General features: G+C 37.2%; 1 protein-coding gene across 2 annotated transcripts; it reads right to left on the minus strand.

Moving 5' to 3' along the window:
* Nucleotides 1–1,675: 1,675 nt before the first annotated feature.
* Nucleotides 1,676–17,254, minus strand: LOC143446526 (WD repeat and HMG-box DNA-binding protein 1-like). Of its 2 annotated transcripts, none has more exons than XM_076946189.1 (26): nt 17,114–17,254; nt 14,895–15,006; nt 14,595–14,746; nt 13,692–13,800; nt 11,497–11,547; nt 11,299–11,366; nt 10,956–11,076; nt 10,705–10,811; nt 10,449–10,587; nt 10,214–10,306; nt 10,041–10,146; nt 9,646–9,869; nt 9,335–9,519; nt 9,164–9,258; nt 8,843–8,995; nt 8,428–8,666; nt 8,088–8,264; nt 7,826–7,957; nt 7,584–7,718; nt 7,344–7,462; nt 6,779–6,912; nt 6,604–6,683; nt 6,322–6,492; nt 4,957–5,093; nt 4,402–4,537; nt 1,676–2,291 (listed from the first exon to the last, which is right to left on the minus strand). In XM_076946189.1, exons 1-26 carry the CDS (start codon nt 17,188–17,190, stop codon nt 2,055–2,057), a joined length of 3,489 nt encoding a protein of 1,162 aa, XP_076802304.1. In that variant the 5' UTR covers nt 17,191–17,254; the 3' UTR covers nt 1,676–2,054. The 2 variants fall into 2 exon arrangements, with proteins under 2 accessions (XP_076802304.1, XP_076802302.1); XM_076946187.1 differs by having other exon boundaries at nt 4,402–4,540.
* Nucleotides 17,255–18,686: the final 1,432 nt, after the last annotated feature.

Raw genomic sequence — 18,686 nt, forward strand, 5'->3', positions numbered from 1 at the left:
ACGTTGACGACAGTGGTGACATTGGCAGTGTGGTGGTCAAAACTGATTGCGTAGAAAATAAAACAAAATAACACCTCACGTCAGACGATATTTACAAAACAGGCAAAATGCCGACCTATCGCTCAACTTCAAACCTATATGGCTTAAGCGTAAACACGAAGCTGCAGGGTTTCGGTTAACTTTATTTTAATAAGATTTTTGGGAAACCCTAGGATCTGGGAAGCTGTCAACGCTAGTAACTGAACCCCCCGGGCGACGGGACAATAGGTTGGGTGAACCTGGGGTCGGAAAAAATTCTTTCGAACGAAATAACCGTGAATAGAATTGAACGCTACCAAGAACGGATTAGGTTCTAAATTGCTTCTTTTATCGAAGAACCACTTGAGAAAACGCGTTGTCTTTTCAGCCAGTTTCCTGCGTTTAGAAGTCTGTTGGCGTAAAATCCAGGAAATTCCAAAGCCTTAAAGAATTAAGGCTGTAAGACCTAATAGATTTTTTAAAATAAACAGCCACCAAACACCGCTCATATAACAAGGTTCCTGATCTAATTACGACCTAAGTCTTGTCGCTGGTGAACAAAAAAGATTTGAGTCATTGCAGCAAACTTTATCGAATCTTGTGAAAACAAACAATTTACTGCTACTGTATAAATGTGTATAAATGTGATTACTTTGAGCAACAGATCTATGTTTTTAAGTTGAAGGAGTTAAAAAAACCGCGGTGGAATATTTTCACACACAATCGCTTGTTTAAGTGAGTGTGGGTTAACAATAACATTAAGCGTGTCATCAAACGTGCTAGAGTAAGATTAGGCCATTAACTTACAATCAGAGCTTTCAAGTTGCTATGCTAATGCTTGGAGCGACCCGAAAGTGGCAATCGTGCATGACCGGTAGATTGCAAACCTTCACGCCTTTACCGGTCTCCGCCAGTTCAGAGCGGTTTTCACGCCCGTCTAACTGAGGTGAAAAGAAAGAAAATCCTAGACTTACGAAGCTAATCCGGCAAAGGGGCGAATTTCCCATGAGAAAACAGTAAGGCCTGATCTTTCGACAAGTAACCCGAATCCAGACATTTCACCATGCACGAGGAAAACACATTAAGCAGTAAACGTATTGACAATTGTCTTAAGGCGAATTAAACCAAAGTAGACTGTTTATAAGACCAATATTAGGTTCGGGCCGGAAACACTCCCTCAAGCCATTCACGAAAGCTTCTCAAATAGAAGCTGGTTTCCAGCTTGGTGGTCCTGTTTGAACAGCAATTTCTCTTGACGAGTTTATACGTCGGCTTGTACGTATTAACGCCGTGTTACTAATCCGTTTAAACCGGGTTTGTTTCCACAATGATTAGATCATAGTCTCCGAAGCGACATCTTAAACAAACTCGGGAATTACAGGAAATTGAAAATCGGTTTTCGGACACAAATGTGTCCTCCGTGATTCATTGGGTGGCCTAATCCGACTAATCGCCGTTTTGTGCCCAAAACTGTCTTGTAAGGCAAGTGTTTACACAACCGATACAACTAAGCAAAACTTTACTTAATTTTAGAAAATCTTTCGCGAAATTAAAAATGGAAAGAAAAAATCAAAAAAACTGCAGCCATTCCGGCAACGCTGTAAGCCTTCGCGGAAATACTTGGTGAATAAGTTCACAACAAAAAATGCGTTTCAAGTCTCCAGACTGACTGGGTCGCCAACATCTTTATTATATCATCGTTACGGGAATGCGTGAAATCACCGTGTGCGGCAACACCATGTAAGGAAATATGAAGAGTACAATATTACAAAAGTATAAACGCTATTAAAAATAAGCCTTTCAAACTTGATGCTTAAACATAACCCCGTGGCGAAAGTATTTTCGAACCACAAGTGCAAGTTGGTAGTAACAACGCTCGTATACATTTCTCTGTACTAAACCAGTCCAGCATTCCAGATTTAAACCAATTAAAAACGTCAGCCTGCCAAAGAGACCAATTTCAACAGACATGACGGATCGAAATTGTGTCAAAATGGCAGACGAGTTGAATAACATGATGCACAACACAATCTGGCTCATTCGTTCGCAGTAAAAGCAAAGGCAGACAATCTTGATTTCGTATCTAATTTGCTGTTGACGGTCGTTTCACAGCATTCCACTTTCTGGCTTTTGGCCGGGTTCACTTCCTCTCTGTTGCTCTCTTCAGGAGGGGAATTCTCATTGACGTCATCGGGATCCCGCTTTCTCTTTCCTCCGGTGCTTAACGCTTCAACACTAGAAGGCGTTTTACTTTTCGCTCGATCGTTCCATTCCTTGAAAAAATGACGTGATTTTAGCAAGTTATAACAAACAAGTCATGACCTTTTTGTTTTGTTTTCAAGTTTATGAAGAAAATTGAAAAAACAAAACGACAATTTTCCGTCTGGTAAAATAAAACTATAAACTTGCAGTAAGCCACAACATCGACATAGATATATGGCCTTTGTTCACGATGTAGGTATTTGTTTTTATAGCAATGTTTTGTTTAGAAAAGCGTTGCCTTGCAGAGCCTCATCAAAGAGTGTAACCTAGGTAAAGCATCTATCTATATCACAATAGGGTTCCGTCAGCAGAAACGCTTTTATTGCGTGAAAATAAGGAAGTAGGCGGACTTACTAACATGCTTTCATCTTCTTACAAATTTGTTTATGTAAGTTTTAACTAGTATTTGCCGGTATAATATCTCACGTTTATCTGCGCAAAATTACTACACTTGACCGTTTTCAAATAATAGTCGAACTTAAATGGCTTTGAAAATCTGGTAATAACTGGTTATAACCGGCTGTTTTGACTGTTTGAGAAGGAAAGGCCAGCACAGGTGGTTCGCAGTCGCAATTAGACCACTTAATACATGTTATTGTGCCACTTTTCCCATGTTTCATTCTTACAGTGAGAGTATTTCTCATTCCCCAACAGTACCCAGTCATTAAACTGGTATTAACACCGAATTACCGACGATTAAAGGGATAAGCTAAAGCAACTAGGCAATTATTATCTCAAAACTTTAGCAACGCAAAACACGTCCAAAAGCTATTCTTTGAAGACTTCACTGCTGCATGACGTAATGATAAAGACTTCTGTAACAGTGTTCCTTGTTTGTGTGTTATAGCAAGTTTAATGTCTGCTTTAATACATAAATCAAATCTATTACAATATTACAGCCCGAAACGTTTCCAGGAGAAAATGTTATAATGACAGCACCAAGCGGGTGGGGGATAAACGATTCTGTATTGCGCAATTAGAATATACAGTAGTCGCTGCCCGCTCCTACGAAATTATCAATATTAATATGTACGAAATGAAGCTATAATGTTTGTTGCTATTTACACAGGGTCATTACGGAGTAACAGACACCACCGCTACACAATATACCCATTAGAATGGATCTCTCAGCTGCGGGGTGTTATTATGGTTGCTCCCCGCGTTTATTCACCTAGGTACCCCCTATTTACCCAATTGGGACTCTAGTGCCACCCACAGTTCCATATCCTAATTAGCATTGCGATGATATGACGATAAGACGTATTTGCTGCGTGATGACCAAAAAACGGCTAAAACAGTGTAACTTAAAGATTGCGTGTGAGCTTTAGCTTCTAATCCAATTAGCGATTCCGCTTCAAAATACCTTTAAGCTGGATTGGTCGATGAGTTGATTAGGCTGAAGCCATTAACTCGGCGCTAAAATCAGTGTTTTCGAATGTCAAGGCTACTAAAAGGTCGTTCGACGCGAAAGGCAGACGTTGTTTAAAGGTTAAACGGGGAGTGTTTTCTTTGCAAATGGTAGGCAGCGTCTGTGACTGCCTGGCGGGAATAATTGTTTACTAAACACTTTTAACGAGATAACAAAGTTTCTGAGAACGTAACCTCGAGACTTTTTTGAAAATTTACCAGCATATACGGACCTAAGGCCCGCTTGACATTAAACTAATCTCGGGCTCACCTCGGCACACTCCCGAGAACTGCCTACATCGTTAATAACTGCAAATGTCAACGAAATGTTTTTGAGACAATAAGAATCCGAAACTCTAAACAACATTAGCGAACGTCAGTTGACTGTAAACGTCAGGATTGGACGAAATCAATGTAATCTTTTGAGAAATCGTCGATAAGCGACATAGCGTAAATGACTGAGCAAAAGAATCGGTTCTACGCTTGGATGAGGCGCCGAATATTCTTATAGACGGAAGTAAATGTTTGTAATGGCATCAACCCTGCCTATTTCTTTTGAGTGATATGACCTTTGCAGAAACTTAAAAAAGTAATGCCGCAAAGTAATCTTCATAATGCCGCAAAGAACAGATCGGCGGGAAAAGAATTTTAACACATTTTCATAAAAGATCCACTTTTGTGTGTAAAAGCGGAAATCCTGCATCAGGAACTCACCTTTTTTCCTTCAGCGGAGAGAGACCGGAAGCGTTGAATGGCGAGTTTGCGCGCATCGATCCCGTCCATCTCCGGATTCTCCTCCTCAATCGTAGAAAGCTTCTCTTCGATGAAGAGCTGTACTCCGGACATGTTTCTACTGAAAATTAGAGAAAATAAATAAATTTCAAACAAAACAAACAACCCAAAAAGAGATTAAAACAGCTACCCGTACATAATTAGGAAAATGCGCGCAGGGTGCAAAGGTTCCATTTAGTAATAACTTCAACACCCTTGTGTGAAATGGTGACCGCAAGTAACGAGCACCAGCACTCTCACGTGTCAAGTTAATTTAATTCGTCTTAAACCATGAAGCGGTGACGTAACCAAAGCGAAATTATTTGGTGTTGTCGGACGGTTGCTATTACGGTGATGTGGTTGTGCTATTTTACTTCATTAATAAACAATTTCTAAAATTTCATAATTAGACAAAATTTGGTGCGTACTGTATTTATGTAACTTATATTTACGGGTGTTTCCTACTTGCTTTGGAGTACAATAAGAACTGACTACTACCTGGTTTTGGGTTGAGCACTTTCATTCTTCTCTTTCAAAACGCTTTCGTCCTCCTCCGGCTCCGTTCTCGAACCGGCCCTTTTCGGTTTGGGAGTCGAAGTCAGGTTCAGTTTGTTGAAAAGGGTCGGTTGCACAGTCTGCAAGGAAGGGTAAACATACATTCACGAGGTCAAACAGTCACACTTTTATCTGATCAAGTGATCATACAAGGATTTCAAGTTAATGCTAAACCCCTAATACCGAGTTAATCAGCTTTGTTGTATAAATATAGCATAATTAAATTAAAGGGTGTCATAATTGAAAGCGCGGTTAAATTAAGTGTCAATACCTTATATTATAGGTTCTACCCATGCAAGATTTCAGTAGACACGTGTCATATGATAGCGTAAGGGTTTAACCAGCCCAGCCTTGGCAATGTCAAGGGTAGCCTGTATGCGTTTTGATTTTCGTCACTTACGTTTTATTATGGATCACCGGTGGCCCATAAACTTTGTGAACTAGCGATACACTAAACCTGCTTATGTGACTAATACGACAACTATTCAAAAGAATTTAAATTCAAACGACACTACAGCGCGGCTTTACAAACACAAAAGTACCGCATATGGGCAAATGCATGCATATTACTTTGCATATGTATTTTTATCGCCAGGGGTTAGTCTGCTCATAAGTCGCAGTTCCGAAATCGAGTTAGAGAAAATGTTATCTGCATGAATACGGTGCTGCTTGTCATTGATGAATGGGCAAAAATGAACGAAGCTAAATACATTTGATCGCTTTGGACAACCCTGTAATAAAAAGATGCAACGATTGAAAACCTCTGGATTATACCAATATGACCTCGATAGTAAAAACTAAACCACCTGGAAATGTTTTGACTTACCAGGACTATTAACGCTTAATCTGTCAAATAGTCATAGCACGCTGTTAAATGAATATCGCTGTCTTAGTGTCTCGGTTGTGACATATTTTGATGCCCACGTACAAACTTACTCATACAAATATGTCATTTTCACCGATCACTGATCGGTACAAAATCGTGATGTAATCATAAAATAACTAAAATAGGCAAAGATTTGATTAACTAGAGATTAAGCGTGTAGTAACGATTAAATTAGTTTTCCAGTGTGATGATTGTGACCAATCATACGATAACTGGTCACGACTACAAGATTAACCTTGAGTGTAATGTCCGCTGTGTCTGTTAACCGATCTTTTTCTGGGTTATAGGAGAAAGTAGTTTTTGACCTTACACAGTCAACGTAGCGCCAAAATAAATAAAAAACTTGTAAAGGATTAACACATTACTCATAATGTATAATGTACGAGTCATTTCGACTGTGCTATCTCTATCGTAGATTTGACCTTTTGTTTCTTTGAATTGTTTTTGCCTTTGGATTTACGGGTGGCCTCGGTTGATATTGAAGAAGTGCGCCTTTGCGATGTGGGAACGGAGCGTTTTATCCCGTCTAACACGCTGCCGCTAGACGATGCTGCGGTAGTTGTTGGTGAGTTGGTCGGGGCATCAATCGATTTCTAAGGACGGCAAGAACTTATTTTAACACAGCAAACAACTATAAATTAGTAACGACTAAATTCAGACATAAAAAGCTCAATTTAAACCCGTATTTTCCACGTTATACTGACTTTAAAAGGGTTTCTTCTGGAGCCAGCCAACTGAGAAGATAACGACCTCATTGGTTTTGTGTTCTTCTCTTTGGGAACTTCTAAATTACAACAAATATTTAGTAACTTGTTTAATATAGTAAGAGACGCGACATTACAACAAAACACGAATTAAATAATGCAATTATGACGTTACCTTCTTCCATTTGTTGCGAGACGACCGCTTCACAATCGCTGCCATCATCATCACTGACGTCCTTTTCACGTGACTTCCCATTGGCAGCATTTCTATAACGTTGATTGGACCACTCTGTTTCCGTTGCACTATAGCTATTGGAGCGAAATGCAATAGTAATGCGTTAAATAAACACACAGAAACTACTTCCTTCTAATTTTGCTGAATTATTTTGGAAGTTGTGTACTTAAAATGGTTTCTACTGTAGTTGCATTATGTTTCTGTGAATGAGGCTATTTAGATTTGTGGGTACATTCCAGAAGTATTTAACAGTTAGACAATTTTTACCAACAATGCATTCAAAATTTGTCTATCTTTTTACCTGTTTAGCGGCAACTACGACGTTGCAAAGTGAAATTGCTAAGCGTGTAGGTTGAGGTTTGGTTTAAAAAACAGATATAGCTTATATTATTTCTGGAATGGGAGACTGAGTCACACAAACATTTTCTTGCTAAAAAGGAAGTTGTAGACAAAAATATATAAATAAAATCCTGTTACAGGGGCATAGAATGGAGAATGAACTCACCCGGCTTGCATTTCTGCCCTGAAGTCTTCTTCTTCCTCTTCACTTTCCTCCACATTCTGCATCTTTCGTTGCTCTTTAAGAGCAGCTTCATGTTCTTCCTGGAGTTTTTCCTGTGCTACCTGCAAACCATCATCATTACACTTCAACTCGTAAAGCATTTTAAAATTTTGTTTTACATCTTTCTACACTAACAAAGTTATTGCACATAACAAGCATAGCAAAAGTAAAACTGGCACTTACTTCTTGTAACCTTTGAGCAAGTAATATCTTCCTTATTCTTGAGGAATACTTGATTGCTAGATTAACAGCAGCCGAAGTGGGCATCAATGAACAGATCTCAAGTGCACGAAACTCTTGATCCGTTTTGCAACAAAGCTGTTCATCAAAGTATCAATGAAATACATACAGGACAAGTACGGTAAAATGTGGTATACAAACATAGAAATTGTTCTCAATCATTTGATAGCAACATAACAACATACCGCAAAGAGCCTCATTAGAAGCTGTTGAACTTCAACTTGAGACTTCTGTTTGCCTTCAGGGTCAGGCTCATAACCCCTTGATGTGAGATAGTTGCCATGCGAAGAAAGTAATTTGGTTCTCCAATATTCCTCCTACACGTAAAAGATAATGTTTGAAGTGTTAAATCAGTATCTATATTGCATTAGTATTGGCAAAGGGAAGAAGTTGCTCATTTTAGCCAATTGCCACAGCACTGACACCGATAGTTCAATGTTTACTCGCCTCTAACTTCCCTCTGTCGTTATCCATTTCACATAGTGGCATTTTGTATGGTTGAACAGCTAAGGTGGGCCTCGGCAAAGTAGCAGGATATAGTGATCCCTTGCACATGATGCAACGAATCTGCTGGGGGTTTTCATGCAAGCCAACAACCCAGTGATTATCATGTCGACTTTTGCTCTGTAAGTTTATCAAGGCTGAGTTTAACATAAACATAACGGTATAAACTATGAAAAGATGTGAAATTTTGGGAAACGAAAACCTTGACTTGAAACTAACCCTTATTCTTTTCCTACCAATTAGCAAACACTAAACTAAATAACAAACCATTGCAAACAATTACCATTTTCTTTGTGCTTGCTACCTCCACCCACGTATAACAAAACTCTCGATTCACCAGCCTTATACTTCCTTCACTGTCCACTGTAGCAGGAGTACCCTCGGCTGTGAAACCGAGCCAAGTAAGAGTTGATCCGAAACTTATAGGGAGTGGCTGACCTCCAACAACCTTGCGGGGCCTGCACCCGTTTCCAGCTCCCACCTCTAACAGCATGAAGCCCAAATTTTGATTGGAACCAAATCCTGTAATGTTACATATTGCAAGTAATCTAAGATGGGAAAAATAACAGTAACTGGATTGTAAGACACAAAATGGAAGGGATTTCTTTGACTTTTGAAAGTTATGTAAAGGTATATTTCTACAATTAAAAACTAGTGTATGATCATTGATTATGGATTTATGTAGTTATTATTAGCACCTTGTGTTATGTGATATACAATGAGAAGCTGGTCAGTGTGCGCTGCCATAGCAACAACTGGACCAGAGATACTGAACATTTGACGTTGAGTTCCACCGAGAGAAAACAAGCGAACATGGAGGGCACTTGTGCACGCAGCAAGCCAATTTTCACCTGACAAGTTTGTAAACGAAAATATATGTTTAGTCCAACAACCAACCAGAATGTTCTTGGTTTGTTTTTTATGTATAATTATTGTCCAATTGAGAAAGAAAAGTGTAGTAAGCAAGATATTGTATCACACAGTTTAGTGAAAAGGTTATTTTTTGAAAACTGACTGACCAATAGCAACAGCTTTTATTTCCTCTCCATCTGGCATGCTTACTGTCCAATCCTTGTTATTATCCCAAGAGGAGAAGTGAACACCTTTTAATTTACTTTGAAAAGAAAGACACATTAACAAAAATTGCCATAATTTCACTAAAAAGAAAGGTTCAATTTCCTTATCAGTACCTGGTGGAATCAGCAGTAGATTCAGTAGCCAGGACAGCAGCTTTATCGGATAAATCTGCAAGTGTGTATTGTTCATGATTTGTCAAATGCAGAGCATGATGAGTTTTGGCATCATGGAATTCTATATCAATTGCGTTTTCCGTATCATCATTGTAAGCACGAACTATACCAACAGCATTCCACACCTAGAATATATTTAACAGAACAGCAGACTGAAAAAACTGTGTCAAATGTAGTTGATACAATCATAAAGGTTAGTATTAGTGTAATACAAACACAGGCGGTACAAAGGAAACCAGTTACAAAATTACCATAAAGCGATGTGAAAGATGCACTGGAGTGGATCCAGGTTGAAATGCAGGCTGCATGGAAATCAACGAGGCGTAAGTCCCACGTGGAGCTCCTGCTCCTGTTGCAACGGATGAAGCGTCATCATCTTCGAGTAGCTTTGCGGGATTGGTAGATGGCATTGTTGGAGGAGCAAGGTCTAGGTCGTCATTGTTGCCTAGAACTTCTAACGTTGACGGAATCGCAGCTGAAGAAAAAATCTTGCTTTTCATTTAATCTTTCATCATTATTATACTAAAACGATTTTTATTTTATTATTTTTGTATTATTTTTACAACATGATTTAGTATTGAACTTAAAGTAAACGACCTGCAAAGCTATTGAAAACAAAAAGCCTATGATAAACTAAAATGTTTACGCAGATCTCGAGACAAAGCCTCTTTTGAATCAACATCACTTTCATCATCACTGCAGAAGATGTTACTGACTCTCGATTTCTTTTTTAACTTCGTCAGGTCCACTTCCTATGCAAGCAATAAAAATGAATTTTGCTAAGCTTTTGGTAAAAGGTTACAGTTAAACCTGACTCACCATGTTGTCTTCTTCTGCCTCTTGTGACACAAAATCTGCGATCATGTTGTCATCATCTTCTTCAAAGAGTGCATCAAGATCATTATGAGCACTCTAAAAAATATAATTTAGAATGGAAAAGTGATGTCGACCAAGCCAAGATGATTATCTGAACAGTGTACAAACATCGAAGTTATATATAAATATTTGCGTATTTGCAATACATACGGGCTGACATAAAATTGCAAATTCTTACTGTCTTGGTAGACTGTTCTGACAAAATAACGTTTTCCAAGACTCCAACCTGTCCTCTGCTGTCAGAAAACGCCAAAGAGTTGTTCTCCAAAGGATTCCACATAACTGAGCAGATAGACGATTTCAATGGATGTTGCAACCTAAAGCAAGTTTTGAAAGTAAAAAGACTTCAAAAATGACAATTTGCTCGATTACAACAAACACAATATTAAGGGAACTGAAAATTTACAGAACAATAGTAAATGAAAGACAATTACTTTCGCAAACATTCTTGAGTTTCAGCGTCCCAGACAACTAACCATCCATCAGCAGACGCAGCAGCAATAAATCTGCCACACAATGAGAAAGCGCAACACTGGAAAGGCTGAAACAAGAAGCGCGTATGGCAAAATATAGAGTAAAGCACTTTCAGCAGAGAAACAAAATCTATTTTAAACCTAATTACATGTCATTTCAAACAAAAATAACAACAAAAAAGTTAATCAAAATTGATCATGTTTGTATAAACCTTTGAAGTGACATCAGTGGTGAAAGAGTGAAGTTTCGCCCAAGTAACTCTTGTAAATATGCTGACACCAGTTGAAGTAGGGACAGCAACATCTTCACCAGTTGCTGGCCTCCAACAAATTCTGTAAGAAGATTAGAAAAAATACCTATGTATAAAATATGTACTATCATATATATGGCAGTCATGAATAATAAAAAGACCTCTAAAGAAAACAAACAACACAGATCACAAAAACAAAGGATCTACCGATAACTAGGACAATGTATAAAATATAAACTAAGATAAATCCAGCTTTTGCTATAACTGAATGCTGTATTAATCACATTCATATTCTTAAAGAGACCTCGTCTGACTTTCCGAATTTTCGATATCATTCGATGGAGTAAGAACTGCGATGGTTTTTATACATTGCTGAAACACATTTATAAAGAAACTGAATTAATCAATTAATTATTACTTAATAATAATAACTACATTATGTAAGCGATTACGAGGAGCAACTAAACATAAAAACATCAACCAAAAACAATTAGATAGTTACCTCACTTTCTATTTCCCAAATTTTCAAGTTGCCATCGCAGCTAGTGGAAGCCTGAAGCAAATCGATTTTTAAAAGCTCAGTTGATGACACTACAGCATGAGTTCTCAACCTACACGTCGCTACCCAAAGTTGGGTCGCCGTGCATTATCTGCTGGGTCATTTAATCTTTTTGTGCATTTCTTACACAACTACTTGGTTTTGCTTTTGATGTAGCGTGCTTGAAGGTGCACATAAACGGTTCTTAGTCATCTACCAGCAAAGGCATAACCATTGTTAAACTGTTAGTAACAGTTTTTGTCGGATTACACTACGTAACAAAATTTAAAAAAAAGTTTGTTTGGCTACATTATTTAAGTGTGTCTGTATGATTTTTTTTATACAGTTATGATTGCTATGATCTGTGTCTATCAGCATTATCATGTTGTAAATCGGCATCCTATTTACTTGAGGAAGTGAATGAGCATGTGGGAGTGATAACTTTAAGTGTACTGCCAACAGGAATAGGCACTTGGAGTTTTCTGTCTACTTTGATGTTATTGAAGACCTTTGCTATTGCAAAGATGTGCAATCCCTGTTTAGTGCTGTTGGAATAGATCATGATCCTACTCAGTGCCGGCTTTTCATTGACAGTTCTACCAAAAGTATCAAAGCAGTGTTACTGCACAATGGCAATATATATCCATCAATTCCACTTGCTTATTCATTACAGATGAAAGAAGAATATAAAAACGTCAAGCAACTGCTCATTAAAATCAGTTAAGCTTAGCTTAAGTGGTATGTTGGTGGTGACTACAAAAATGTTGGGATGTTTGCTTGGTCTGCAGAGTCGTTACACAAAATACTTTTGCTTTCTGTGCTTGTGGAATAGTAGAACTGACGGTGAGCACCATGAGAAAATTTATTGGCCGACAGGGGAAAAACTAACCCCAGGAATGTACAACGTTATTAGGGAGCCTCTTGTAAGCTGGAAAAAAGTATTACTGCCACCACTTCATATCGAATTAGGTCTGGTAAAACAGTTTGTCAAAGCTTTGGATTTTCAAGAAATCCGTTCAATGGTTCCCAGACTATCGTTACCAAAATAAAAGGAGGGTTATTTGTTGGTCTCCAGATAAACACAATGTAAAAGTGTAAAGCCTGGAATAAAAAATGAATAAAACAGAAAAAGAAGCGTGGCAAGCTTTTCGAGGTGTGGTTGATGGATTTTTGGGAAATAAAAGGGACAGAAATTACAAAAAGTTGGTGGAAAAACTTATCAAAAGTTACCAAAACATGGGTTGTCGCATGTCTGTCAAACTGCATTTTTTATGTTTCGATCTGGATTTTTTTGAAGAAAATCTTGGTGACTTTAGTGAGGAGCATGGTGAGAGATTTCACCAGGATATTGAGGCAATGGAAAAACTATATAAGGCCGCTGGGACAGTGCAATGATGGGAGACTACATTTGGTCTTTGCTAAGGCACGACAGGAGTGGTCATAAAAGAAAGGCTCACTCAAAAGTACATTTTTGAATGACTCTTACTGTTTGAAAAAACTATGTTACATTTATCTTCAAGCCTTCCTTAGTAATGTTTTTAAACTGGCTTTTGTGTTTAATAAACCGAACAGAACCTTGATATGGAGTTAAAATCTACTGCAAGAGTAGAACGCAATTTGCTACTTACAGCTACATCAGATGAAACAAAAAGTTTGGATATCTCAAAAAGTAACAACGGTACAAAAAAACTAACTGGATTTTTGAACTCAGCACTCAAAAATACATAGGGGGGCATTAAAAAAGTAGCCAAACAAAAATTGTGTTACATAGTGTTATTGTTGTGTCATATATATATTGTTTTGTCATATTATATATTGTTTTGTCATATATATTACGTTTCATGACGAAACACCTAAGAAATTACAGTGCATTAAATTGTGAAAAGGCAAAGGTTGGGTCACGAGTATCCAAAATGAAAATAAAATTGGGTAGCATTAAAAATGGTTGAGAAACCCTGCACTGGACACTTCATTAAAAGCAAAACTTAACAATAAAGAAAACTTATCAGCATTTTATACACAGCACGTATAAAAAAAAAACATGTAACAACAACATAAAATGATCAAGATATGAAAAATTACATTTGGTTTTGGTTAACTTTATATATACCTACTTTATACAATTGACAAATGAGTACGTAATTTGCTTAAAACCTTACCAGGAATTCATCCATAGGATCTACAGCAACACATAAAATTGGGGCCTGATGTCCAAGATAACACTTTTGCTTTTTGGATTCAACATTAACAATTTTTATGTCAAAGTCACTGCAAAAATTGTATAAATGGTGAATGAATTAAAAAACAGCAGACAGCCCAAACCGACCAAAATATTTTTGCATCATCGATAACTGGTTTAAGCCAGTGTTTCCCAAACTTTTTTCCGATAACGCTCCCCTGGACAATTTACGGACTATCAAACGCCCATTCAACAAAAAAGTAAAAACGAATAACCAGCACTAAAATTAGCCTGAAAGAAGTTTAACTTTTTACAATTACTCGACGTACGATTTCAACAACTAAAACATTTCTGACGTAGCAAGACATTCCTCTTTCAAACTGTGTAATCGCTTTTCTTCTAACTACAATGATAAGCGAATAAATTGAACATTTACAAGCCAAACTCCTGCCATGAAATTAAACTAAGTGGCAGGCATTATTACACCATCCACCATTCAAGTCAAACAAAGCTTTTGTTACGTCATACACACCAGTCTGACTGAACATTCACTATTCAAAAACGAATTACTCTGTGAAGCAACTTTGCCAAAAAGAATTACCACATTATCTGTCACAGAGCTCCTACAGTCATCATCTTTCTACTTTGTTTTTTTTTTGAAGTAAAAAAAGACTAAAAGTCGCTTCATCATCCTGTTCTTGTAACTGCCCTGATTTACTCTCAGCACCCCCCAATCGCCTAGTTTGTGGCCAGCGCCTTTTTTGTAGTCACAAACACTCCAGGGGGGCGCTGGTGTCTACTTTGGGAACCACTGGATTAGGCCCACCGAAAAGGGTTACATTTAAAACACATATTGAAATGAATTCTAGCCATATTGTCACACCTAGACCCTGCTGCAACATATTTCCTTGATTCAGAAACATCCAAGTAAGTTACATTTCCAGTAAAACGTGCTAATATGCCATCTGGTTCACCAGTCGGAAATGTGAAACGGTCGACAGAATGATTGTCAGAGGCCACATACATTGTGTCACCCTGCAATTAAAAGGCAAAATACGGAACATAAATAAAATCTTTTTAGTAGGGATGTAAATCAGATTAGATTAAACAATTAAGTATGTAGGTTTATCTCAATCAAAAACAAAAATAATTAAAAACTAAGAAATAAAAAATATAAACTAACTCGCAATGTAAGACCATAGGCCATTTCCCCACTGGCGATAACACTTGGCTCATCATCATCAATGCCTTTCCATATTCTAATCTTGCCATCATATCCACATGATGCTAGGTATCTGGAAACCCGGAAAAAGAAAAAACATTAATAAAATAAAAGAAAATCTGAATGATCACAAGTGATGTTTAACAAAGAAACTAAAGGTTTATAATGAGGCTGATGATGGTTTACGATGATGACTGGGCTCAGATACCAAATTTCAGCCTTCATTGGCAAGATTTATAGATCGTTAAAAGTTACCATAATCTCCTTTCTTCATAATATTGGTCTGCTGAACTCACAATATTTTTAAACAGAAAAAATTGAAACATTTTTGCAAACAAGACTAGACTACTGCCTTTTTCTGGCAAAGGAATTTAAGTGTATCAATAACCTTTCAATAAAAACTGTAGGAAACTTTTTTTCAAAGGCATACCCACCCAAAGCAGGTCAAAAGCAAAAGATCAGATTAAAATTGGTACAAAACAACAACTATGAACAAGCACAAAAAATGTCAAACAAACCATATCAATCACCGCACAGATTACAAGGAACGCATTCAACCTTTAGGCAAAGGGGCACTTTTGAGAAATAAGTGACATTCTCCTATACAAGCCGCCTATAATGAGAAACCCACCACCGATAAAGCTAACGATTGGACACCAAAATGTCCTTTTCCTGACAGGAAAGGAGTAAGAACTAGCGGCAGGAGAAAAAATCACTTGGATATTATAAGCAGTTTATTAACAAATTGCCATGGCTCCAAAATTGTTTAACTGGCTGATGGAAACTGTTTTACCCAAGCATTATTCCTAAAGTTCCTGCCGAAGCAGACGTGGAAATATTCACCAAGTCCCCAGCTAGCAGGTTGTGTGGATGAATAGATCCTTTTAGAAGTTACGATTACGTTTACGATTATATATGCATGTTAAAGCTAAAACCATTTTGTATACATGTGCATGCTCCAAATAACAACACTATATGTCAAATTTGTGGATGAAGCTACTTGTAAAGGGTAGCACCAAATGAATCCATACTTTAATTGAGAAACTTTAATGCACATGTTGGATATGATGGTAAGGAAACAATTGGTTTTAGCGTTATGAGCACCTTTTTTTTCAACACAAAGAAGTGCACAAGCTTTCTTTATATGGAATGGGGACAAATTTCATAAATTGTCAATTTTGATAAATGAAAAACATTTTTACCAAATTTGGCTGATTTTTGCCGAATTTTGCAACGAAATCAGAACTGAAACTTCAAAAACAAATAATACGATGCATATTTCAACTACTCCAAATGCGAGTGAAAGTGTATTACCAGTGTTTTGTGTTTTCGTGCAGTTCTTTAGTGTTATAGAGAATGAAATTCCACTTCCTATAATAAAGCTTAAAACTTGTCGCTGTTATTCAGTAAAACTGGTTTTATTAAGGTTTGAATTAACGGGCTAAGATCTTTCACGTATATTGGCTAGTCCATCTTATAAGTTAAACATGAAGTAAAGCAGTAACAAGATTAGAAAAAGTAATTAAACAAAACAAAACCGGCTAACACTAAGTCTAGAATATTAAAACACAAACCAAAAATGCTTTTGTTGGCTTTGCAATAGATCCTTTGAGTTACAGCTACCATTTCTTTTTAAGTGGATATATATAACTCACATGAGTGAAATCTTTACAAATTGATGCGCAGAAAGCTCGTAATTTAAAAAAGAATCAAAGTGAGTTAACAATTTTTATTGTTTAGTATAGCCTAAATCATTGAAAAACTCTTGCCACCTGCCCACAAAATGGCAGTAGTAGCTCGAAGCTTACAGCCCCGACTGGAAAGTATGGTAGTTTTCGATGGAAAACAAAGACACAAATTTGGGCGAGATGGTTTGCACTAGAGCATTAGTCTTTTGCTTATTTATTTTATTTTGGCGTTCAAACAACCAGCTTTTCTTTGTTTCTTTATTATAAATTAGATTGAAGATAAAATAATTCAGTGTGCTTGTTGCTGAATCTCATGCATACAGTTGCCAAACTTTTCCACTGTGGTCTATAGTCCAAGTATATACAGTTTACAACAAAGCTCTAACTTAAAGTGTCAACAGCAAAATAATAAACAGGCCTACACGGTTCATGGTTGATTACTTACGTAGCATATGTAACCTACACTATATAGTATGAAACAAGATAGCTTACTTCCCAGAAGCATCGTAACAAATTTGCGTGAGACCTTCACTATGTGCATAACGTATGGTCGGTGCTTTGCTTGCCATTGAAACTACAGTATTACGATCAATCTGTAATAAATCACAACATACACCAAGATATCAACTGCAAAGACCTGTAAAAGATAATGACATATCTGCTTTAAGTAGGCCTGTGATCACTAAAACTTTAGTATAAAAAATGAAGCAGCATTCCCCTCTAGGCTTTCACCATTCCACCTTCTGCACACCCGAGATCTTGGCAAAACTGCCATACTCTGCAGTCTGGATCATATCAGATTGCGTAGGGGTTTGGTATGGTATGATAATCGAACCTCCTTTACTTTTGTGCAAGTTCTCATTGTAACACATTTTTATTTGTTCTTATACTGTAGTATTCACTAAATTTAGAACTGTCCTCTAGAGTCTAGATCCACTAAACAGGAACAAATTTTGTTAATGCCTTGTCAGCCATTTGTCGAAAACGTACAGGTAGGAGAGAATTTATATTTAGAGCAAAATTCTTGATAATTCATGCTCTGTTAGTCATTTTAATACTTTGCTTTTCTGATAAAACTTTGTGGTCTAGCATGGCATATTGTTGCTAATACAATTCCATTATCACATTTCTTAAGAATAAGGCTAGTAGTTTTGCCTGCGATTAACAATACCAGAATGCGTGACATGACAAATTGCGACTAGCCTCGCCGACTAGGCTATTGCAGTTATCGGCCAAGGAAAGTCGGCTTAATTCCCAGCGCTATAATGGCTATTGCTTCAATTCTTTATCTTGTTGCGCGGGGATTTTTCACCCAAAAACAACAAACTTTCCAATCTGGAAGTCACAGGCGAGCTTACGCCTTAAATCCAACAAATTGACAATCACCAAAGTATTAACATAATTCCCGCCAAACACTTTCGTTAGGAGGGTCGGGCATAGATATTATATAAATATGTCTATACAGTATACAGGTATTAATTATTATCTATGATGTCGGGTTACTGCTTAAATGTTATAGAAATCTTATACTGTAAATTTTAGACATACTTGGTCTTATACTGGGACACGTTTGACAACAACGCACTGCAGGTATATAAAGAATGGCGTTGCCGCCATGATATATTCATTTAATTTATTCATTCATTTTATTTTTCGTCTTCAATGTGTGGTACAAAAAAATTGTGCTGACGCAGGTGGTTGCAAACATATTAGTATTTATTGACAACAATTGCCACAAATTGAAGGGGCACATGTGAAAAGGCCTCGAGGGTAAAATCGCGCATTACAGACCAATAAAAGAATTTAAAAAAGTCGTTAGCGTCAGCACGGCCACCAAACCCAAATTTTTGCAAACACGAATTATACCTGCAATTTCATGCTACATTTGAAAAATTTGTACGTTACATTGTATAACCAATATTAAATAGTAATATCGAATAGATTTAAAATGGGAATTATCTTTCAACGTACATACCGCAGTTTCGTATCGTATCGTTTATTTTTCGTACAATGACGACAGCGCGCTACGTCATGCTATGTTTGCAAAGTAAAGTTTTTTCTCCAA

This window comes from Clavelina lepadiformis, chromosome 2, assembly GCF_947623445.1.
Source record: "Clavelina lepadiformis chromosome 2, kaClaLepa1.1, whole genome shotgun sequence".
In the NCBI taxonomy this organism is placed as follows: Eukaryota; Metazoa; Chordata; class Ascidiacea; order Aplousobranchia; family Clavelinidae; genus Clavelina; species Clavelina lepadiformis.

Coding starts and splice junctions, on each gene's coding strand:
- LOC143446526 (XM_076946187.1), bottom strand. CDS start 17,190: ATGGCAAGCAAAGCACCGACCATACGTTATGCACATAGTGAAGGTCTC. Junction 11,077..11,298: donor AATTCGGAAAGTCAGACGAG/GTCTCTTTAAGA, acceptor ATCTTCTTACAG/AATTTGTTGGAGGCCAGCAA. Junction 2,292..4,401: donor TCTCCGCTGAAGGAAAAAAG/GTGAGTTCCTGA, acceptor CATTTTTTCAAG/GAATGGAACGATCGAGCGAA.